We start from the raw sequence: 24,604 nt of genomic DNA on the forward strand, positions 1-24,604 counted from the left end.
AAAGCATGTGGTGAGGTGGAAAGAACTGGGAAGTGGCCGAGTGCTGTGTGCAGGAAGGGTGTCGGAGTGAATTCCATTCAATGTACAATGTGCGCTGAGTGGGTTCATCAAAAATGTAGTGGTTTGAGAGCGTCATTAACCAGTGTGGCAGCTACATTCAGGTGTAAGGTGTGCACAGAGGGAGCTGCAGATGGAGGAAATGTTGAGTTGGATCTTGGAGACGGCGTGAAGCTGGAAGGTGTGAAAACATTTTGTTACCTCGGAGACATGCTGAATGGAGAAGGTGGATCAGACTCGGCAACGGTTGCTCGAGTGAGATGTGCATGGAAGAAGTTTCGGAAACTGAGTGGCGTGCTGACGAGGAGGGGAGTGTCGTTGAAGCTGAAGGGAAAGGTGTATGCTGCATGTGTGAGAAGTGTTATGATTTATGGGAGCGAGACATGGGTAATGAACGTAGAGCAGCAACGAAGGCTGGAAAGGGTGGAAATGCGAATGGTTCGGTGGATGTGTGGAGTATTGTTGAGAGAGAGGAAGACAAATGATGAATTGCGAAAGATGATGGGAATAGAGCCTGTGATGGATGCTGTGAAGAGAAACAGTTTGAGATGGTTTTGTCATGTGTTGAGGAAGGATGAAAGTGACTGGTTGAGAAGAGTGATGGAAATGAATGTAGAAGGAAGTAGAGGATGGGAAAAACCGAGAAAGACTTGGCTAAAGATGGTCGAAGAAGAAATGCGGGGAAGGGGGTTAACAAGGGGAGATGTAGAAAATAGGGCAAAATGGAGAAGATTGTCATGGGGACCGCAAGGCTAACCCCCGCTCTTGCAGGGAAAATGGCCTTAAAATGCCTGTTGTTGTTTTGTTGTTGAATGATGAGCTCAAGAGCAAACTTCGTTTCATCCCCTAACTCTTCCCTTGAGTTGCATTGTAAACCGGTATTGTAAACTTGCCTAACTCGGCCGACAATACACCATTACACCATGGTCAGATTGACTACAATCTCTCCAATCCAGATTTTAATACAGAAGTATCCATGTGAAATTTAATTTTCAACTTGTATTGTACTATTGTGCTTCTGTCGTTGTGTTTTGTTTTATTGACATGTATCAAGTTATATCTTGGGCCTTTGTTGTGTTTGCAGGTCATAAGAAGAATGCTACTTGCATGCAGCAAAGTAGCCAACTGCTTTTCCATGCTTTCTGTGCCATGAAACACGCTGTGCTGGCGATGCCTGGTGGGCTATGTGTGGGCTGTGGGGCCTGCACAAGAGAAGGCTCGGCCTGCATAGGAGAGATGGAAGCATTAAGCTCCCACAGGAACAACAGAAACATCACCAATGACTTTCAGAGTAGTGATGGTGAGGTGGCATTTAAGAGTGAAATGGGAATTTTGGGAAATCCTCCTCCATCTTGTGGTCGAGCTGCGGCGGTGCGGTCAAGGCTACGGCTTTGCCAAGTGCATCTCCAGATGGTGGTCTCAGCAACGCTGCGCTTAGAGGTGCTTGAAAACCTCTTCTCGCTGCTTTTTGTTACTGGCTCAGATCTAATGGCTGACATGCCAGACATGGATACAGAGGATGAGTATGCAGAAGAAAATACCTCTGAGCGGGTAGCTAATGAGAGTCTGGAAAGTAGTGTGGATTGTCTGGGAGCAAGTCCAAGTTATATTTGTCACATATTGCATCACGAGCAGCCACCTGAGCAGCCTCGAACTTGCCATGATCTCTCAAAGGACAGCAATAAACCGCATCAGGCAAAACCTCGTCACCCAACAGACACTTGTAAAGAGACCTTATTGCCAGGTGGCTTCCTTGCGGATGAGGACTTCACCGAGCAGCTGCTGAAGCTCATCACAGATTTTCTGGCCGAGTTGCATTCCAACACTTTTTCTACACAGAATTACACAGAGCTATTTCGCAATCGGCTGGCACGTCTGACCCATTACACAAGTGAGGCTCAATGGCGATTCAAACTTGTGTGTACAATGCAAATACTCACAGGTGAGTTGTTCAACATTGTCTTCAAGTTTTATCAAAAAATAATCGGGCAAAATTTGTGGGAATGATGGGGGAGGGAAGATATGTAGTTTCGTGGTGCGGCATGTGTGCTGCACATGTAACAGGTTGCTGATGAATTGAAAAGCGATTACAGGGTAGCCAGATGTGGAGTGTTGCTCTTTTTTTCTACGCAAACTTGAGAATCATATAAGGGCGAACACAGAAAAAAACATAAACGGAAACATAAAACACACAATAAGGGGAGCGTGAGACAAGAGGGGGAGAGAGAGGGAAGCACAACAACAGTAGAGAACAGGGACGTCGTGAGATCAGTGGAAGGGAGAGGGTTGGGTGGGGAGGAATGGAGTACACAGCATAAACCAAATGGACACTACATGGGATTTCAGGAGAGAACAGGGAATTGAATGGAGGTGAGAGAGTGAAAGGCCCTCAGAAGCAGCTTCATCACGGGAGATTCCAATGATACTGAAAGCTTTGGTTTCTACAGGGTGAAAGTGAACGGTTTCGTCGCAAAGTGAACGGTTTCGTCGCAAAGTGAACGGTTTCGTCGCAAAGTGAACGGTTTCGTCGCAAAGTGAACGGTTTCGTCGCAAAGTGAACGGTTTCGTCGCAAAGTGAACGGTTTCGTCGCAAAGTGAACGGTTTTATGCTGATGTACTCTACCAAGGATTCTTTCCCAAATGTGATCACCATTCCCTCTCCTCTCTGTTATTTCCATCAGCTCCAAGCTTGGTTTGTTATTATGCAAGTCTACTCTCTACCCCACTATCCAAACCAATGATATAATTTACAACACCTGTGATCCTCGTACTGATCCTTTATGTAGCCGACAACTTGCGACTTCCCACTTTGACATTCTGCCACCACTAAAACAATTTGATTTCTATCCCTAAAGTCAATTATCAATCCAGTTTGTTACTTCACCAACGACTTTGCAAGCTCTAACCTTTACTAACAGCTTCTGATATAAATAATCAAATGTCCTATTCCACATATTACATCAACCATACTCTCTTCATTTACCCGATCAGTAACTCCATGAAATTTCAACAAACTTGTTCGTCATGCTTGCCACTTATCTCCAGCCTTTCCCGCCAGCACTCCATTTACAGCCTTGTCAGCCCTCTGACCCTCTCCAGCCTTTCCCGCCAACACACCCTCTCCAGCCTTGCCCGCCAGCACTCCCTCTCCAGCCTCGCCTGCCAGCACTCCCTCTCCAGCCTTGCCCGCCAGCACTCCCTCCAGTCTTGCCAGCCCTCACATCCTCTTCAGCCTTGCCAGCCCTCACATCCTCTCCAGCCTTGCCCACCAGCACACCCTCTCCAGCCTTGCCCGCCAGCACTCCCTCTCCAGCCTTGCCCGCCATAACTCCCTCTCCAGCCTTGCCTGCCAGCACACCCTCTCCAGCCTTGCCCGCCAGCACACCCTCTCCAGCCTTGCCCGCCAGCACACCCTCACCCTCTCCAGCCTTGCCCGCCAGCACACCCTCTCCAGCCTTGCCCGCCAGCAAACACTCACCCTCTCCAGCCTTGCCCACCAGCACACCCTCACCCTCTCCAGCCTTGCCCACCAGCACACCCTCTCCAGCCTTGCCTGCCCACTCCCCCTCTCCAGCCTTGCCTGCTCGCACACCCTACCACCTTAGCTTGCCAGCTAGACATGACACTTAAGAATTTGGCTAACCCAATACTCATCGCCCCACCCGCCCCCCTCCTCTCAAGTCGTACATTTTCAACTTTTGGAGACTTATATTGAATGCTTATAAATTTAAATTTTCCCCTCTCAACATCTGCCTTTGGTTGTCTTCAATGACAATGTCTTCAATTTTGAGACAACCTGGCTGGATTACCTCATTTTTACATCCTGATTGGTGTTTGTACATCCTCCGTCACTGCTTGGTGCTTCCCTGGCTTGGCCTGTTGGGTGGTTCAATTCCACGCAATGCCCTACAGTGGCCTGCCCGCCAAGCTGCCCGACGACCATTTTCATGGCATTCTGTTGCGAGCCCAACTTCACAAATGACTTGGTACCGGAAGCCGTACGCCAGTTTTTCTCTCATCTCAAAGTCGAGACGATTAAATTGGGGTTTGGTCAATAAATGTTTCCCCGTTAAAACAACCCAAATCCGCCTCTTTCAATCTCCAACTTATTTCCTGAAATTCCTGGTAGTGTTCATTTGCTTTATACCGTGTACCCCTCCCTCCACCCCCAGCCCTCTCCCTTCCACAGATCTACTGATGTCCCTGTTCTCTACTGTTGTTGTGCTTGTGTGCTTTCTTCTCTCTCCTGCTCCCTTTATTGTATGTTTTATGTGTCCGTGCATGTTTTCGTGTTTAATGTGTGTTAGCTCTCACTCGAGCTTCGACTCAGGAAACAAAAAAAGAAGAATAAATGACAGCCATTCACAGATGAAACCCACTACTTTGCATCTCACACAAATGGTTTCTATTTATTATTGATGTTATTATTTTTCAGCACTTTAAAATGTTTATTCTTGTTTTCTAGGAGTGTCCAAAGCAACTCATTCCATGAAACGACGATGGAGGAAAAGGCATAGGAGACCGAGGATTTTGAAGGAAGTGGTTGGTAAGATGGTGCTTTCAATTTTGGAGCCTTTGCAAATAAGCAATTTGTCCTTCTTTAGTCGTGAAGAAAAGTGTTTTTAAAATGGACTTTTAAATGATTTTTTCTTTATTCGAAGAAGAAAACGGTGACCATTTTTACCACTGATACTTTTCCTGTTACTGTGGCTGACAAACTCCCAGAAGCACCTCCCGGATGAATCTTAATAAAAAGAATCACCCTTTAGAATCACCCTTTGGAATCACCCTTTGGAATTACCCTTTAGAATCACCCTTTAGAATCACCCTTTAGAATCACCCTTTAGAATCACCCTTTAGAATCACCCTTTGGAATCACCCTTTAGAATCACCCTTTGGAATTACCCTTTAGAATCACCCTTTAGAATCACCCTTTAGAATCACCCTTTAGAATCACCCTTTGGAATCACCCTTTGGAATCGCCCTTTAGAATCACCCTTTGGAATCACCCTTTAGAATCACCCTTTAGAATCACCCTTTGGAATCACCCTTTAGAATCACCCTTTAGAATCACCCTTTAGAATCACCCTTTGGAATCACCCTTTAGAATCACCCTTTGGAATTACCCTTTAGAATCACCCTTTAGAATCACCCTTTAGAATCACCCTTTGGAATCACCCTTTAGAATCACCCTTTGGAATCACCCTTTGGAATCGCCCTTTGGAATCGCCCTTTAAAATTACCCTTTGGAATCGCCCTTTAGAATCACCCTTTGGAATCACCCTTTGGAATCACCCTTTGGAATCGCCCTTTAAAATTACCCTTTGGAATCGCCCTTTAGAATCACCCTTTGGAATCACCCTTTGGAATCACCCTTTAGAATCGCCCTTTGGAATCGCCCTTTGGAATCACCCTTTGGAATCACCCTTTGGAATCGCCCTTTGGAATCGCCCTTTGGAATCACCCTTTAGAATCACCCTTTGGAATCACCCTTTGGAATCACCCTTTGGAATCACCCTTTGGAATCACCCTTTGGAATCACCCTTTGGAATCACCCTTTGGAATCACCCTTTGGAATCGCCCTTTAGAATCACCCTTTGGAATCACCCTTTAGAATCACCCTTTGGAATCGCCCTTTGGAATCGCCCTTTAGAATCACCCTTTGGAATCACCCTTTAGAATCACCCTTTGGAATCACCCTTTGGAATCGCCCTTTAAAATTACCCTTTGGAATCGCCCTTTAGAATCACCCTTTGGAATCACCCTTTGGAATCACCCTTTGGAATCGCCCTTTAAAATTACCCTTTGGAATCGCCCTTTAGAATCACCCTTTGGAATCACCCTTTGGAATCACCCTTTAGAATCACCCTTTAGAATCACCCTTTGGAATCACCCTTTAGAATCACCCTTTGGAATCGCCCTTTGGAATCGCCCTTTGGAATCACCCTTTAGAATCACCCTTTGGAATCACCCTTTGGAATCACCCTTTGGAATCACCCTTTAGAATCACCCTTTGGAATCACCCTTTGGAATCACACTTTGGAATCACCCTTTGGAATCGCCCTTTAGAATCACCCTTTGGAATCACCCTTTAGAATCACCCTTTGGAATCGCCCTTTGGAATCGCCCTTTAGAATCACCCTTTGGAATCACCCTTTAGAATCACCCTTTAGAATCACCCTTTGGAATCGCCCTTTAGAATCACCCTTTGGAATCGCCCTTTGGAATCGCCCTTTGGAATCGCCCTTTGGAATCGCCCTTTGGAATCACCCTTTAGAATCACCCTTTAGAATCACCCTTTGGAATCACCCTTTGGAATCACCCTTTAGAATTACCCTTTAGAATCACCCTTTGGAAGAGGTAAAAAAACACATGGACACTGCTCGGACTTCCAGGAAAGAAGTTGGTATATCAGAAAAGTGGATCTGTGGTGAAATTAAAAGGGGTATAAAAGATCAAGGTTTTGGATGGGGGAAGATAAGAGATGGTGGTGAACAGCTGTTTTGAAGACCTTTACAAATTCTAAAGAGTTTTTAAAGAACAGCTAGCTGTTCACGCTGTTGAAACCAAAGCTTTCAGAATCATTGGAATCTCCCGCGATTAAGCTGATTCGGAGCGCCTTTCTCTCTCTCATCGCAGGTAGGTTGGTGGTCTTTCCGTCTTCTACCGACTCCTCTCCGGCCGTGCTCCCCCAGCTCTCTCTTGGCTCTGTCCCCCAAATATTCCGACAGGTCGCACAAGATCTGCCAGCAACCCTCTTATGGTTAAACTGCCAAAATCAAGACTCTCTGCTCACCTTCACTCCTTCATTGCTCTTTTCTTCCACCTCTGGAACAAACTCCCTCACTCTCTTCAATCGCACTCCTCCCTCCAGGTCTTTAAAACAGCTGTTCACCACCAACTCTTATCTTCCCCCATGCAAAACCTTGATCTTTTCTACCCCCGTTAATTCACCTCAAATCCACTTTTTTGAAATACCAACTTCTTTCCTGGAAGTTCTGGCAGTGTCCATGTGTTTTATCTCTGCCCCCCCCCCCTTTCCCATGCCCCTCCCCCAAGCCCTCTCCCTCCAACAGATCTCCCGATGTCCCTGTTCTCTACTGTTGTGCTTGTGTGATTTCCCTCTCTCTTCCCATCTTGTCTCGCGCTCCCTTTATTATATATGTTATGCGTCTGTTTTTTTTTTTTGTGATTAATGTTAGCTCTTACACGAGCCTCGATCTTGTATACAAAAAAAACCAAAAAAACATTCCAATGCAAGTCCATTTCTGGACAGATTTTGAGCTAACAACAGCTCATGGCCTAAGAACACTGTTCAGACTTTTTGTCTTATTTTCAGCATTTTTTCATCAATTGACCTCCATTTCACATCATGGTAAAATAAGACACATCTTGCATGATGGTAATCTCGTGTACCTTATTTTATTTCCCACAGAGATGAAAGGTAAAGTGGATGCAGGCAATGGTGAAAGCCCATCAACCACAGGTGACTGCAAACTAAAGGTCATTGGTTTGTTCTTGGCAATGGGCACCACGATGTAAATCTTCAAGGACCATGTATCGTGTATCTAGCATTTTCATCCCTTGGCTGTATAACTGCAGATCTAGTTTCACTCTTCATGTCCCAATGCAAACCCTAACCTGAGCTTTTAGAACAAATTTAATTCACCGGCACTTTCTTTGACATCTATATAAACTGAAATTTTCCTTGTGAACTTTTCGCTGTTACTTGTTGTGCTCACACTTGGAGTACAGTGTCCACATTTACCTGTATGTAGCCTCTAAAGGAACATTCCGATCATCCTTGCTGCAGAAGGTAGCAGTGGTGGTTCTGAGAGCGTTTGTGGAACGCACGGAGTTGGGGAATCAGGACCTCGTATTCCCAGCCACGTAACCTCGTTGATGCTGACACCGCCGGACGGACTCCTGGCCGCCTGCATTATGAAGAATAATTACGCCCAGGCACACCAGGTGATGCTGATGCTGTAAACTTGTGGCAACATGAGTATCATGTAAACAAGATGCTTAATTTGCCATTTCCTGCCCCCACGCTCCCCCAACCTTTTCATGAGCATTGAAAATGGAAAGAACAAAAAATCTTTCATTACCATCCCCCCTCTGTGACTTATAAAAGCAGTGAACTACACCTGCTCATTAGAAAGGTCAAAATATCACATGCTGCTTGATTTCCAAATTCTCAGCTTACTTCCATTGACAAACGAAGCAATACTTCCATTGACAAACGAAGCAACAGAATTTATAATTGTCGGTGGCATCTTCATTTGTCAATTGCAACTCTGACCATGGACTTTCACTTTGGCTTTCATTGTAGTCACCCAACAATGGGTTTGCTATTCCCTTCAAAGCAAAGCATTGTGAAGGTGTCATGGCTGTCTCACGAGAGATCTTCTCTGCATCTGTGTGTTCTGGTATTCAGTCCTGATTCGAAGCTACCTGCATTTGCCACTGAAACGGTCATTTCCGTGCGACCATTAGGGTTACTAGTGAGGTACCCATGCTACGCACGGGTGGGAGGCCAGAAGCAAACAGACAATGCAGAAACGGCGAATTCTAAAGCATGAAACCAATAAATTTCACATTACTGTAGCACCTTCAGTCGCACGTCAGACATGGACAGCAAGTTTGTGAAGGACTTCCATGAAAAACGTACCTGTTGGCAAACAAATGGGTACGTTTGTTCCATACCCAGTCAATGGCGAATCTGCAAATGGCGATCCGTGAATTCACGTTTAGAAAGTAGAAACCGTCACGGCATTTCGTCATTCACTTGAACTCGATATCTCTTTTTTCATTCCAAACAGCATAAGTCCAATCACAAATTAAATAACATTAATATAAAAAATAAACTTTTAACAACATTCGTGACATAAACAAATATTTAAATCCTGATGTGAAGTTCCGTACGGTTTGGTGAATACAATTACGAATTCAAAATCGTAATTGTATTCACTCAAGTCCAATCATCAATTGATACTTTAACAAAACGATTAACACGATTAACGTTTGACGATTTAACATTACGATTGAATGACGGTTGTATTTGGATATTATCAAACCCGCGCATTGCCGTAATCTGTCGACTTCCGCATTCGCGGCAGGTTCATAATTGTCATCAAAATCTAAACAGTATTTGTAGAATTTCAATAAAAGCCACATCACTGTTCATATCGGTAAATATTATTCCATCGTGTTTGGAAAAACTGGAAAATTGGAAAAACAATATAGCCTATTTTACTCCCAGGGGTCCCAGGAATACCCACCCAAAATATCGTTGCGATCGGTTGAGTCGTTTTTGCGGTACCTTCGAACGGACAGACGGACATTTGCTGCATTATAGTAAGATGCTTGGGGTTAGAGCTATTCGGATTTTGGGAAGAACCGACCATTGAGTTCGTAGCTCTCGGTCCTTACTTCACGAGTTGTCTGCGTGGTCTCAAACCTGTTTTTGCTGACGTGTTTCCCAGGTTGTCCGGGTGTTTGGGCTTGAGGAGCACGCCACTTGCCTGGAGCTGTATTTCATGGAAGAATATGGGAAAGCCATGAAGGAGCTGCAGGAGCTAGATCGGAATGAAGTGTCAGTAAAACCCGGTGATAATATGAGCGTTGACCTCAACAAAAGCCCTGCCGGCCAGGATGTCTTGCTTGGAATTGCCCGAGCCGCGGCTGCAGGTATGAGAAATGACTTTTTGAAGACGAATTGCTTAAACTTATGCTTGGACAACTGATGTTACCATGACGGTTGTGATTGCAAGAACTATCTTTCCCAATTTAAAAAAAAAAATTACATTCTAAAGTCTAGAACTAAACAAAAGTCTAGAATTGAGTAACTGAACGACGAAGGTCAGGTGGTTCACAAACTACCGGAGGGTGTTGGAAACTACAGGTTCATAACATTATGATGCTGTTTGACCGCTAACAATCACCACTTTGTTTCTGTCGCGTGGTTTTATGGGCCGAATCTCTTCCAAATTTGTTTTGTTTTCCAAGAGTGAATCTCGTGGAGTGTTGCACCCTCTCTATTCTCAATGGAAAAGACTTGGTTCAGATCTTGTGCAAGTCATTCAATTCCTGAGAAGCAGCTTGAAAAACATGATGGAGGAAACCACTTTTTGTTATCCAAGCACAAGAAGTCAATTTGGCAACAGGTGTTGTTAGTTTGGTTGTAACGTGCTGATCTCCATCGAGATTTTTGTTCTGAATTTTATTCCCAAACTTTTTAATTTGAACAAAATGTTGTACTTGTATATTTCCAGAAGGAAGCGCTGCATTTTGGAACCTGCTGTTCTTTGGGTGGGCATGCAAACGGATATCCTGTCTCTAGTTGGGTTGTACATTCTAAAGATTTCATTTTAACTCAAAAAGCGGAGGCAATTGTGCAACGGTACCCTGATTGGGCAATCTCTGCAACCTGAAAAGGGCTTCTTCAACTTTTGGAAGTGTAATGTGGATCCACATTTTCATCAATTTAATATTCTATGACAATATGATGATTGGAAAAGCTCCCCCTGAAAACACTAGTTTTCTCTCCACATTGCATGTTTTGCTTCACGACTGTTAGAGATCACAGACAGGCCTTGTAGACCAGGTGGTGGTGCTGTTTTATCCCTTATTTATATTGCTCCCTTTTCCTTTTTTTATATCCCTTCATCAATAGGTGTAACAACTTTGTCCATATCTGGAATTGTGGAGCGCCTGTCAACCTTTGTGCCAGCACAATTTGAGATTGGCGAGGAGGACGAAGAATGCAAAACAACAGCCAGATGTGCTGAAGGTCGTGCTGAGAACGTTGTGCACCAGCATCTTGCAAATGTGCACCCAACAGCGGCATTGACGTGTGACCTGGCCTGCTCTGCTTCTGTTTCGTGGAGGAGCAGTCGAGCCTTGCTGGAACTCATTGAGAAGAAGCAGCTGGACTGTCATGGCAATTGTAGAAGTAAGAGCAGTGGTTACACAGTTGGGATGTGATATGTATGTTCCAGTTATAGACAACATTACCTGTATTGAAATTTGAAGTTACCTGTCTGCTTTCTATTTCCCATCAAAGAAGGTAACTGCTGTCATTCCTAATAACCATATGCCATGAGCAGCTATTGTAACCACAACCCGGTCGTTTTGTCGATTTTTTTTTTAACTGCTTAGTTTGCTGTGTCTGTGTTTACTGTGTGCTTCTAGTTCGTTTTTGTTTTAAAATCCTTGCAAATGTATGAGTACTAGTACACCCGCTCACTACGGGAGCAGAAAAAGGGTCATCCTCTTTGGGCTATGTAGATCACAAAAATACAGTCGGATCTCAAGAACATTGGGTGTGTGTTCATTTACCAAGTTTTTGTGGAGAGATCGCCAAGTGGTTAAAGCATTTGAGCAAGCACTCCATTCAAAACCGTTAAGGAACAGATCTGGCTTGGCAAGCGTAGCTAGCTGCTTGGTAAAGGAGCACAACCTGAGGTTCTCCCTTTCAATTTTGTATCAAACAGCAGGAGCGAGTTTCAAAAGTTCGCTACGAAAAATGCCACGGTAGCGGCAGAAAGGGCCATGTTATTAACCCAACATCTGTGGGTTATATAGAGTACCGTAGATCTTCGCTAAGTTCTGTAAGTAAACCTGACTTCACGGATGTTGGGATTCCTCCAAATTTCTTAATTTAGTGTTATAAAGAGCATTAGCGACTGTTTAAAAGCTAAGCATACGTGTTTGTGGTTCATAATATTTTTACTTCCTTTGGAAGCCGTTGGGCCGTTGCTCCCACGGAAACGTCATCATAACTATAAGCTATTTATACACGTTATCACTGCAGTAAAAACACCTTGGGGAAGTGGGACATTATTAGTATTAATATTGTTTTGTAATAGCATTAACAATATGCGATTATCATTAATTTTGTTTTTAAAAGTGTCTTTGGAAAAACGCCATTGTGGCGGACACGAAAGCTCACTGGCGTGAGGGCATCATTCCACGCACCGAGTGGGCGGCGGCCACGCCCGAGGGGTAGGCGTGGCCGCGGGATATACACCGGGCGCGCAGCCCGGAGCGCGCCAGTGCTACAGTGAGATCTTTTAATAAAGACTCTTAAACTCACCGCGTTGTCCGCTTCCTTCTTGTTGTGCAAGCAAGCGCGCGTAGCACCGCGCTTTATTTGGTGACCCTCAGACGTTCTGGTCAGCCGTCGCTGACCACCCGAATACGCCATCGCAATGGCAAACAACGCGGTCCAAATGAAACTCCCCGAGTTCTGGGAGACGCAAGCCGAAGTCTGGTTCCTGCAGGCAGAAGCCCAGTTCCGACTTCGAGGCATCACGGTGGACGAGACCAGGTACTGCCACGTGGTCGCTTCCCTCGGGCCCGGCACGGCTGGCCGCGTCGTGTCGGTCCTGAGGAACCCACCGGCCGACGGCAGGTACGAGGCAATCAAGCGTCTCCTCCTCGCCACGTTCGGCCTCACGGTGGACGCACGGGCCGATCGCCTCTTGGACCTCCCCGAGCTCGGTGACACACGACCGTCGGTCCGCATGGACCATATGCTGTCATTGATGGGCGACGAAACCCCGGACGCTCTATTCCGGGCGTTATTTCGACGCCAGCTGCCGGCACGAGTCCGCCTCGCCTTGGCCGGTTCTGTGACGACAGAACCCCGAGCGCTCGCTGCCGAAGCCGACAGATTCTTCGCGGCTTTGGACGCGCAGGCGAGTTTTGGTGCGGCCGCCGCGCATCCCGAGGCTGACCCTGATGCTGATGCACCACACCTCGGGGATCCTGTGGCTGACGCATGCCGCGTGGCCGCCGCCACGCCACGCCCACCACCGCCGCGAAAACCGCGGCCTTCGCCTTCGCCGCAAACCTGGTGCCATTTCCACGCCAAGTTTGTCCACAAGGTGAGGAATTGTTGCCCGCCGTGCTCCTTCGGCAAGTCGGGAAACTACAAAGCCGGCGCTCGGTAGTGGCCCTGAGCGTCGGCCATTCCGGCAGCCTTATTTTTATAACGGACACCTTGTCCGGGCGCCGTTTCCTATGCGATACGGGGGCACAGGTGAGCGTTATCCCTGCCTCTACGTCCGATAAGCACACCGCGGGCCGGGGCCCCGCGTTGCTTGCCGCGAACGGAACACCCATACGCACATTCGGGAAGCGCTGCCTCTCCCTGCGGTTCGGAAGGCAACGCTTCGAGTGGACGTTCGTAACCGCTAGTGTCCCCATGGCACTACTCGGTGCGGATTTCCTCTGTGCACACGGGTTGTTGGTCGATGTGAAGAACAGACGTCTCGTCCAGGCTGAAACGTTCAGCTCGCTTGCTTGCGCTTTGTGCAGCTCGTTGAGCGGCTCACTGAGCGGCTCACCGAGCAGCTCGCCAAGCGGCTTGCTGAGCGGTTCGGTCCCGGCGAGGTTAGTTTGTACACTTCCGGCAGCGGACGACTTCACCTGCCTCCTCGCCCGCTTCCCGGCCCTTACGCGGCCCACCTTCTCGGCGGGGGCCGTCAAGCACGGGGTGGAACACCACATCCCCACCGCCGGGCCACCGGTCTACGCCCGGGCACGTCGCCTCGAGCCGACGAAGCTCGCGGTGGCTAAAGCGGAGTTCGCTACGCTGGAGCAGCTCGGCATCGTGCAGCGCTCCGAGAGTGCTTGGGCGTCGCCGCTTCACATCGTGCCCAAGCCCGGCGGGGGATGGCGACCGTGCGGGGACTACCGGCGCCTCAACGACGCCACCACCCCCGACCGTTACACCGTCCCCCACATCCAGGACTTCTCCGCCCGGTTGGCGGGCATGTCCTTGTTTTCGAAGGTGGACCTCATACGCGGCTACCATCAGATCCCCGTCAGGCCGGAGGACATCCCGAAGACGGCAGTCATCACGCCGTTCGGACTGTTCGAATTTCTTTGGATGCCCTTCGGTTTGAAGAATGCGGCTCAGGTGTTCCAGCGACTCATGGGCAGCGTCTTGTGCGACTTGGATTTTGTGTACGTATACCTGAACGACATCCTCGTCGCCAGCGCGTCCCGCGAAGAGCACCTTCACCATCTCCGCACGCTCTTCGAACGTCTGGGCCAGCACGGCCTGTTCGTGAACCCCTCCAAGTGCCGGTTCGGTGTCGCTGAAATCGACTTTTTGGGGCACCGCGTCACCAGGCACGGGGCCGTCCCCCTACCGGCCAAGGTGGTGGCGGTGAAGGTGTTTCCGTGCCCCCGCACGATCAAGGGGCTCGAGGAGTTCCTGGGCATGGTGAACTTTTACCATCGGTTCCTGCCCCGCATCGCCCAGCTCCTGCGCCCCTTGCACGAGGCCCTCCGAGGGAAGCCGGGCAAAGGTGACGTTACCTGGACCGCGCAGATGGACGCGGCGTTCGCAGTCGCGAAGCTCGCCTTGGCTAACGCCACCATGCTCGCGCACCCGGCGCCCGATGCACCGATCGCCCTCACCACCGATGCCTCGGACTACGCGGTGGGCGTGGTGCACGAGCAATGGGTGCGTGGTGCTTGGCAACCGCTGGCGTTCTTCAGCCAGCAGCTTCGCCCGCCCGAACGCCGCTATAGTACCTTCGACCGCGAGTTGCTCGGGCTTCACCTGGCGGTCAGGCACTTCCGCCATCTGCTCGAGGGCCGTGCGTTCACGGCCTTCGTCGACCACAAGCCACTGGTCTTCGCGATGGGCAAGGTCGCCGAGCCGTGGTCGGCCCGGCAGCAGCGTCACCTCTCGGCCGTGTCCGAGTACACGACGGACATCCGGCACGTCGCGGGGAAGGACAACCCGGTGGCGGATTGCCTTTCCCGGTCCGTCGCCCACGCCGTCCACCTTGGCATCGACTATGCCCGGATGGCGGCGGACCAGGCCGCCAAACCCCGGCGTCCAGGCCTTGCGGACCGCCGTCACGGGCCTCCGCGTCACCGAGGTGCCGTTCGACGGCGCGGCCCTCTTGTGCGACGTCTCCCTCAGGCGGCCTCGCCCCATCGTGCCCGCGGGCTGGCAGCGCCAGGTGTTTGACGCCATCCACGGCCTGTCCCACCCGGGCACGAAGGCCTCCCAGAGGTTGGTCGCCGACAAGTTTGTCTGGCATGGCCTCCGGAAGGCCGTCCGCGGCTGGACCAGGACGTGCCTCGCGTGCCAGCGCGCGAAGGTGCACCGACACACCCGGGCCCCATTGGCCCCGTTCACGGTGCCGGAACGAAGGTTCGACCACGTACACGTGGACCTGGTGGGACCTCTGCCCCCCTCGCGGGGTTTCACCCATGTCCTGACAATGGTGGACCGCACCACCCGGTGGCCGGAGGCCGTGCCTTTGGCGGCGACGACGGCGGCGGACGTCGCACAGGCGTTCATCGCCACCTGGGTCGCCCGGTTCGGCGCCCCCTCGGACATATCGTCCGACCGCGGCCCCCAGTTCACCTCGGAGCTCTGGGGGGCGGTCGCGCGGGGGCTCGGGGTCCAGCTGCACCGAACCACGGCCTACCACTCCCAGGCCAACGGCCTGTGCGAGCGGTTCCACCGCTCGTTGAAGGCCGCGCTCCGGGCCACCCTACGCGACGGCGGCTGGGTCGACAGGCTCCCCTGGGTCCTGCTGGGCCTCCGGACGGCGCCCAAGGACGACCTGCGCGCATACGCGGCGGAGTTGGTCTTCGGACAATCGCTGCGGGTGCCGGGCGAGTTCCTCCCCGACCCCACGGCACCATGGTCCGCCGCGCAGGAGCGCTCCGCGCTGCAGGAGACGGCCCGGAGGTTCGCCCCGGTGCCGACGGCGCACCACGGGCACCCGCCTACCCACGTCGCCCCGGAGCTTCGCACCGCGGAGTACGTCTTCGTCCGGCACGACGCCCACTGGACACCACTGCGGCCCCCGTACGATGGGCCTTTCCGCGTGCTGTAGACTGGGGTGAAACACTTCACCTTGGACATCGGCGGTACTCTCGACCGCGTCTCAGTGGATCGCCTCAAATCGGCCCACCTCGACGTGGACCACCCACCGCCGGTGGCTCGGCCCCCGCGTCGGGGCCGGGACCCCAGGCACCGCCCAGGCCCGCCGGCCCGCCACCCCCCGGTACTGCGCCCATCCCGGGTGCAGCCGGAGGCATCCCAGCTGGCATCCCTGCACCCCGGACGCCGCCGGTCGCCAGAGGGCGCTTTGGCCGGGTCATCCGTTTGCCCCGCAAACTGGCCCTCCAGGTGCGCGGGAATTCTGGGGGAGCACGTGTGGCGGACACGAAAGCTCACTGGCGTGAGGGCATCATTCCACGCACCAAGTGGGTGGCGGTCACGCCCGAGGGGTAGGCGTGGCCGCGGGATATACACCGGGCACGCAGACCGGAGCGCGCCAGTGCTACAGTGAGCTCTTTTAATAAAGACTCTTAAACTCACCGTGTTGTCCGCTTCCTTCTTGTTGTGCAAGCAAGCGCGCGTAGCACCGCGCTTTACCATGATAAATCTTCTTCTTTGGAAAAACGCCACGATAAAGCTAATTTAACATTGATATACACCTCGACATGCAACGCCATTGACCGCAATGGCGGGGAAAATCCTCTTGGGGGAGAAAACCCCCTTGGGGGGGGGGGGCAAATGAATGCGCTACGACCTTCAATATGTAACCCTTCGTCATCCTGTCAAGTTTGGTTGAGATTGGATAAGTAACGACGGAATGTATTGGCGTCAAAAATTAATCAGACAGACAGACAGACAGACACGAAATGACGTATTTTAGTATGAATCGTTGGACTTTTTGTACCGGGTTTTTGAGGCCTACCCGGTTCCCTCGGGAGTTGTCTGTCCACCATCACCCTTTCTCTGCACTACCTTCTATCTTTTTATTTTCACCCCTCACTTTCTCCCTCAATTTTCTGCCAACTTTACACCCTATGTTTAATGTCTTGAGCATAAATAAATAAATTGATTAATAAATTAAATCCTCCTCACCATACATCCCCTGCGAGCATGTGTTGTCTCTTCCCTCCCCTTCCTCCATCTTTCTGATTTCACCTTCCCATCCCCACTCTGTTCTTGAAGTATTCACCATACTCCTTCATGATCTCTTTCAACCTTTCTCTTTTTCCTCAATTCTGCCTTCACCGAACCTTCCAAAAAACAAAACCAAATGGAGTCCCTCCTTCCGTACAAACCAAGTGCTTCGATACACCTCCAGTTTCCTTCGAGTTCTGCTCCACGTGGCTTGTTAATCTGCTTTTATTGTTCTTTTTTTTTTTTTCCTCCTTCTGATCCTCATTGCAATCTTCATCCCTGAGCCTCCTTACCATAATTTCTCTGAATACCCAGATGGCCTCACGGTTTTGTTTAAAAATGTTTCAACTTCCTTCTGCTCTTTTTTTTTTTTTTTTTTTTTGGATACTGAATCGAGGCTCGTGAAAGAGTTAACATTTACTTCACAAACAAATCAACCAGACAAAATATATAAAAAGAGGGAGCGGAAGACAAGAGAAGGGAAAGCACACAAACACTTGAGAGCACACAACATTTAAGAGCAGGGAGATGTGTGGGAGGGAGAGGGTTTGGGGGGAGGAGGCGTGGGAAGGGGGGGGGGGGGGGAGGTGGGAAAAGTATAAAACACAAGGACACCAAGGACTTCCAGGACAGAAGTTGGTATTTCAAAAAAGTGGAATTGGGGTGAAATTAGTGGGGATAGAAAAGATCAAGGTTTTGGATGGGGGAAGATAAGAGATGCTGGTGAACAGCTGTTTTAAAGACCTGGAGGGTGGAGTGGGATTGAAGAGAGTGAGGGAGTTTGTTCCAGAGGCGGGAGAAAAGAGGAATGAAGGAGTGAAGGTGAGCAGAGAGTCTTTATTTTGGCAGTTTAACCATACGAGGATTGCAGGCAGATCTTGTGCGACCTGAAGGAATATTGGGGGGACAGAGCACAGAGAGAGCTGGGGGAGCAAGGCCGGAGAGGAGTCGGTAGAAGACGGAAAGACCACCAACCTGCCTGCGGTGAGTGAGTGAGAGGCCCTTGGAGTTAGCTTCATCGCGGGATATTCCAATGATTCTGAATGCTTTGGTTTCAACAGCGTGAAGACGAGCTAGGTGTGAGGCAGGAGCACCAGCCCAGAAGGGAGAGCAGTATTCCATTGAGCTGCGGATGAAAGCCTTGTATGTGGTGAGGAGCTTAGGTGTGCCAAGGAAGGACTTCGCACGATGGAGGATGCCCAGTCGGCGACTGGCTTTGGAGGCCAGATTTGAAATGTGGTTTTCCCAGGAAAGATCATGGCAGATGGTGAGACCCAAAAGCTTGAGTGACAGAACTTCTTGGAGAGGATTATTCAGAAAGTGGATGGGAGGGTTGTCCAGTCGGTCTTTTCGGAGAGACATCGTAAGAGTGTGAGATTTGTCAGGATTGAAAGACATGTTCCACTTGTTTGCCCAGTCTGTGATTTTGTCCAGGTCTGCAGAGAGTGAGGAGGCTGCAGACTTCCGATCTGAGGGATGAAGAATGGAGCGACAGAGAGTGGAATCATCAGCAAAAAGATAGAGAGGATTTTCAAGAGAGTCAGAGAGATCATTGATGAAGACCAGAAAAAGCACAGGGCCCAGAACACTGCCTTGGGGAACTCCAGCCCGAACAGGAAGGGGAGTTGAGAGAAATCCATTCAGGGCCACATGTTGACTATGACTAGAGAGGAAGTCCACAAGCCATGCGTGGAGATTTCCATGGATACCAACAGAGGAGAGTTTGGTGAGCAGAGCGGGGTGCCAGACCGTATCGAAGGCACGTGATATGTCAAGGGAGACAGCTCTAATTTCCTGTTTGGCATTGAGGACCTCCATCCATTGTTGAGACAGCAGAAGCAGCATTTCCAGAGTAGAGTGACCTGGTCTGAAACCAAATTGATGATCAGAGATCAAGCCATTGGAGAAGAGGAAAGATTTCATATCTGAAGCAATGATGGATTCAATGACTTTGCTGATAATTGGGAGAAGGCTGATTGGTCTGTAGTTGCTGGGATCTGTTTTTGCACCTTTTTGTGCAAAGCGGTGATGTTGGCAGATTTCCAAGCAGATGGCAGATGACCTTGAGCAAAAGAGAGGGTGAAGAGAACAGAGAGAGGGAGTGAAAGAGCGGAAGAACAAGATTTTAGGACCCGTGGGCTGATGCCGTCAGGTCCAGTTGGAGAATCAGAGTCGAGGGTTGACAGAAACTTTTCCACTTTGTCAGGAGGAAAGGACACAGAGTCCAGGAGCAGCTGGGTACGACTGGGTACGGTGGGTACAGAGAGTGATGGGTTTGGGACACAAGATTTAGAGGCAAACACAGAGTTGAGGCATTCAGCTTTTTCACGTGCGGAGTCATCCGTGTGGCCGTTTGAGGTGAGGGAGGGGATGGAGGGGGAACAAACACCAGAAACAGATTTGACCAGACGCCACCAGGATTTGGAAGAGGGAGACAGATAAGAGAGTTCTGTCCTGAGAACGGAGAGATATTGTTTCCTGGCTCTCCTGAGGGTGGACACACACTTGTTTCGGGCTTTGTGAAAGGAAATGAGATTTCCTTCCGTTGGATTTGCTTTCCAGGAGACGAAAGCAAGTTGTTTCTGGGCAATAGCCTCACCACAAGAATCCGTGTACCATGGATGGGAGGAAGGGTATGACAACTGAAGACGAGATGGGATAAATCTGTGCATGAGAGAGAGCAATTTACTTTGGAAGAATTCGCAGGATGAGTTGATGTCAGAGGCGGTAGAGATGGGAGACCAGTCCAGATGATTGATGGCTGCCTGAAGACCGTGCCAGTTGGCCTGAGTGAAATGCCAGACTCGTCGACGCTGAGGAGGCTCTCTGAGAATGGTCAGAGAGATGTCCACTTTAACAAGCACATGATCAGATGAGCCGATTGGAGCAGAAGAAGAGCAGCAGACATTTTCAGGGAAGTTAGTCATAACCAAGTCCAGGAGAGAAGATGCTCCGTTGACTGAGATCCGGGTCGGGAAATTGACAGATTGTGTCAGTCCCAGTGAGTCATAGAAGTCCTTTGCTGAAGAGCCATGGCTGGTGAGAGAGGTACCCACACCCAGCCAACTGGCATGGTGACAATTGAAATCACCACATATGAGGAAGTGAGAGTTGGGATGGGTAGATAGAAGTTGGTCCATGTTATCAGACAGCGAGATGTAGATGGAGTCATCACTGTTTGGTGGACGGTACAACACACATATGAACAAAAGGTGTGAGCGAAGGGGAAGCCGTAGCCAAAGGTATTCCTGGGGGTGAGGTGGAGAAAGGGCAGTGCAGGGCGAGTGAGGAAGAGAGTTTTTTATAAAGATAGCAACCCCCCCTCCAGGACGAGGCTCAGGTCTATCATACCGGAGGAGGGAGTAACCTGGGAGAGATACCAAGGAATCAGAGACATCATGAAGGAGGAAAGTTTCTGTAAAGCAGATCACATCTGGTTTGTCAGAAGCAACCTGTATGGAGAGATCAGTCAAGTTTGAGCGAAGGCCCCGGATGTTTGACGTCCATACTGTTAAAGAAGAGGAAAGGGGAGCATCGGATACAGAACAGGGGTGGGGGGGGGGGGGCGGTAGGGTAAGATGTGGAAGAGGAGGAAGAGGTAGGGAGAGCTGCTGAAGGTGTGTCAGAGATTTCAGAATAGCTTGGAGAAAGGGAAGAATGGGGCAGACAAAAGGTTTGATGGTGATTGGGTGAGGCGCAGTGAGGTGTTATTTGAGGAGGGGGAAGAGTGAGGCAGAAGGTTGAGGGAGATGAAGGTGAAAGTTGGAAGGGGTAAGAAGTGGGGAGGACGCTTTGAGGAGGAGGGGTCTTCGATTCTCTCTTCGATTACAACTCACGTTTCTTCTTCCTTTTCTAAAGGCTGTTTTCAAATCGCTCTTTCAATTATTGATATGAAAAAAAATTCAATGTCTTGCAGTTCTTCCTTTCTCCAATCTCCTAGCTCGCCTTTATTCCACCTCTCTAATGTTTTCAAACACATCTCTCTTACTTGAAAATTTCAAGAACCCCAGTTTGCAATCGATGTTTGTATTTCATTACTCGTGCCTTTTCACATTTTCAGTGTCAAACCTTCCCTGTCTGTTCCCTCCTCCACTGGTACTTGCCCCTATCCTACCAACCCTATATTTTACCAGCGTACCGAGCCTGGTGTTGGCATAGCGGTTAGGGTGTGGCGGTTGGGATCGGAGGGTCCTGAGTTTGAATCCCGGTCGATCGTTGAATTAACGCTAGGGGGGTTGACTCAGCCTGTCATCCTTCCGAGGTCGGCAAATTGAGTACCTGTTCACTGGTAATTGGGGCACTGCATCAGCGCCACAAACGCGCTTCCAGAAAAAAAATGCAACCAGCAGCCACAGGCTGCATACGAAAACAACAACAACCAGCGTACCACTCCATGTCCCCTCCCTCTACTCCCTCCTACACCTATTCCGTCAATACCTTCCCTCCTCACCCCTCCCCTTCAAAACTTCCCCCTCACACCTCCCATTCAAAACTCTTGAGAATTTCAACTCAGTTCCTTCCAGAAAGCTCGGAGCAAGTGTGTCTACCCACAGGACAGCCTGGAAAATATCTTTCCACTCTCAAGACTGAACTCTCAAAGCTGTCTCCCTCTTCCAAATCCTCGTGGCATCTGGTCAAATCTGTTTCTGGTGTTTGTTCCCCCTCCATCCCCTCCCTTCCCTTAAACATCTACACAGCTGACTCCGCACGTCAAAAAGCTGATTGCCTCAACTCTGTGTTTGCCTCAAAATATTGTGTCCCAAACCCATCTCTCTCTGTACCCACCTTACCCAGTCGAACCCAGCTGCTCCTGGACTCTGTGTCCTTCTCTCCTGAAAAGGTGGAGAAGTTTTTGTCAAACCTCGACTCTGATTCTGCAACTGAACCAGACGGCATCAGCCCACGGATCCTAAAATCCTGCTCTGCCGCTCTATCTCACCCTTTCTCTGTTCTCTTCACCCTCTCTTTTGCTCAAGGTCATCTGCCATCAGCATGGAAATCAGCAAACATTACCGCTTTGCACAAAAAAGGTGCAAAAACCGATCCTTGCAACTAAAGACCAATCAGTCTGCTCCCAATAATTAGCAAAGCCATGGAATCCATAATTGCATCATCATCAGACCAGGTCACTCTCCTCTGGACATGCTGCTTCTGCTGTCTCAACAATGGATGGAGGTCCTCAATGACAAACAAGAAATCAGAGCTGTCTCCCTTGACATATCTCGTGCCTTCGACACGGTCTGGCACCCTGCCCTGCTCACCAAACTCTCCTCTTATGGTATCCATGGAAATCTCCACGCATGTGGCTTCCAGACTTCCTCTCTGGTCCGTCATCAATGTGTGGCTCTAATTGAATTCTCTCATGTCCCCTTCTTTTCCATGCTGGAGTTCCCCCAAAGCAGTGTTCTGGGCCCTGTGCTTTTTCTGGTCTTCATCAATGATCTCTCCGACTCTCTGGAAAATCCTCGCTATCTCTTTGCTGATGACTCCACTCTCTGCCGCTCTATACCTCATCCCTCAGATCGGCAGTCTGCAGCCTCCTCACTCTGCAGATCTGGACAAAATCACAAACTGGTCAAACAAGTGGAACATGTCCTTAAATCCTGACAAATCTCACACTCTCACTATGTCTCTCCGAAAAGACCATCTGGACAACTGTCCCATCTCCTTTCTGAACAATCCTCTTGAAGAAGTTCTGTCACTCAAGCTTTTGGGTCTCGATATCTGCCATGATCTTTCCTGGAAAACCACATTTCCAAGCTGGCCTCCAAAGCCAGTTGTGACTGGGCATCCTCCATTGTGCGAAGTCCTTCCTTCGCACACCTGTGCTCCTCACGACATACAAGGCTTTCATCCGCAGCTCAATGGAATACTGTTCTCCCCTCTGGGCTGGTGCTCCTGCCTCACATCTAGCTCGGCTTCACGCTGTTGAAACCAAAGCTTTCAGAATCATTGGAATCTCCCGGTATCTACCGTGATGAAGCTGATCCTAAGGGCCTTTCTCTCTCTCACCGCAGGCAGGTGGGTGGTCTTTCAGTCTTCTACCGACTCCTTTCCGGCCTAGCTCCCCCAGCCCTGTCTGTGATCTGTCCCCCAAATATTCCTGCAGGTCGTACAAGATCTGCCAGCAACCCTCTTGTGGTGAAACTGCCAAAATCAAGACTCTCTGCTCACTTTCCCTCTTTCATTCCCCTTTTCTCCCGCCTCTGGAACAAACTCTCTCACTCTCTTCAATCCCACTCCTCCCTCCAGGTCTTTAAAACAGCTGTTCACCACCATCTCTTATCTTCCCCCATCCAAAACCTTGATCTTTTCTACCCCTGTTAATCGACCCCCAAATCAACCTTATTTTTAAATACCGTTTTCTTTTCTGAAAGCCCCTGTAGTGTCCATCTTGTTTATCCCGTGTACCCCCCTCACCCGACGCCCCCGCCCCCAAGCCCTCCTCCTTCAACAGATCTCCCCATTTCCCTGTTCTCTACTGTTTTGCTTCTCCCTCCCTCTCCCTCTCTTGTTTGTCTCCTGCTCCCTTTATTACATGTTTTCGGTGTTATCTCTCACAACAGCCTTGACTTGGTATGCAAAAAAATTAAAAAACACCAGGTGGTTTACATTTTCTGTTGCGCGGGGCATGGTATTTGCATTCCTATCATGGTGCAAGATCAAAATTTGAGCTCTGGCCTTTACGTCATTTTAAATTTGAAGTGATAATGACAAATAGCCTGGTAACACTGTGTACTTTAGCGGCTGACCTTTGCTAGTTTTTAATTTGCCTGATTTCCAGTCACCCAACCTTCTCACCCCACCGAGTCGAGGCAATATGATCGCACTTGGCTGATACCAGATTTCATTTTGATTAAGTTTTTATGACTCCGCTGACGAAGTCGACGGAGCCATTATGTTTTCAGGTTGTCCGTCCGGCTGTCCGTCCGTCCGTTCGTCCGTGATAGGTTTTCGTTACCGCAATAACTTGAGAATGGCTAAAGGGATTTTAGTCAAACTTGTTGCATGTGTGTATACTGAGGTAAAGATGAACTGATTATATTTTGGGGTCACAGAGTCAAAGGCCAATGGTCAGATGTCATGTTAGGTAAAAATCCTGTTACCATAACTTGTGAACCAGTGATGGGATTCTGACCAAATTTGGTACAATTACGTATAATGATGTAAAGATTAAGTGATTCGATTTTGGGGTCCTGAGGTCAAAGGTCATGTCAGGTAATAATGTGATAACTTGAGGACAGCTGAATGGATTTAAATCAAACTTGGTACAAGTATTATCATGATGTAATAATGTGGGCAGGGCATATCGGTCGACACCGTGACGTCACAAAATGTTGTTCGAGTTGACACATGTTTCCGTGTTTTTGTTTTGTTTTGTTATTTTGTTTATGGAAGATTATTTTTACTGCAGGTGGAAGAACAGAATGTAAAAGAGCAGGTTCTATTGGTCTGCTTGGGTTTCCTGCATTTGTTGAGGAACTCACCAAGCTTCTAAACTATCGACACCCCCAGGGCAAGAATGGTAGGTTTTGGAACTTTGTGCATTTTAAAATATGGACTCGGGTCACTTGCCTATTGTTGATGCTG

General features: G+C 49.3%; 1 protein-coding gene across 1 annotated transcript in view; it reads left to right on the forward strand.

The window, feature by feature from the left end:
- Positions 1-24,604, forward strand: part of ZFYVE26 (zinc finger FYVE-type containing 26) — a 332,760-nt gene that overhangs the window by 59,896 nt on the left and 248,260 nt on the right. The window contains exons 11-17 of the mRNA XM_068127936.2: positions 1,142-1,999; positions 4,523-4,603; positions 7,493-7,543; positions 7,871-8,028; positions 9,543-9,747; positions 10,733-11,011; positions 24,429-24,539. Coding sequence (XP_067984037.2) covers positions 1,142-1,999; positions 4,523-4,603; positions 7,493-7,543; positions 7,871-8,028; positions 9,543-9,747; positions 10,733-11,011; positions 24,429-24,539 — 1,743 coding nt within the window. The remainder of the gene's footprint in view (positions 1-1,141; positions 2,000-4,522; positions 4,604-7,492; positions 7,544-7,870; positions 8,029-9,542; positions 9,748-10,732; positions 11,012-24,428; positions 24,540-24,604) is intronic.

Source organism: Myxine glutinosa, chromosome 9, assembly GCF_964187855.1.
Source record: "Myxine glutinosa chromosome 9, kmMyxGlut1.1, whole genome shotgun sequence".
Lineage (NCBI taxonomy): Eukaryota > Metazoa > Chordata > Myxini > Myxiniformes > Myxinidae > Myxine > Myxine glutinosa.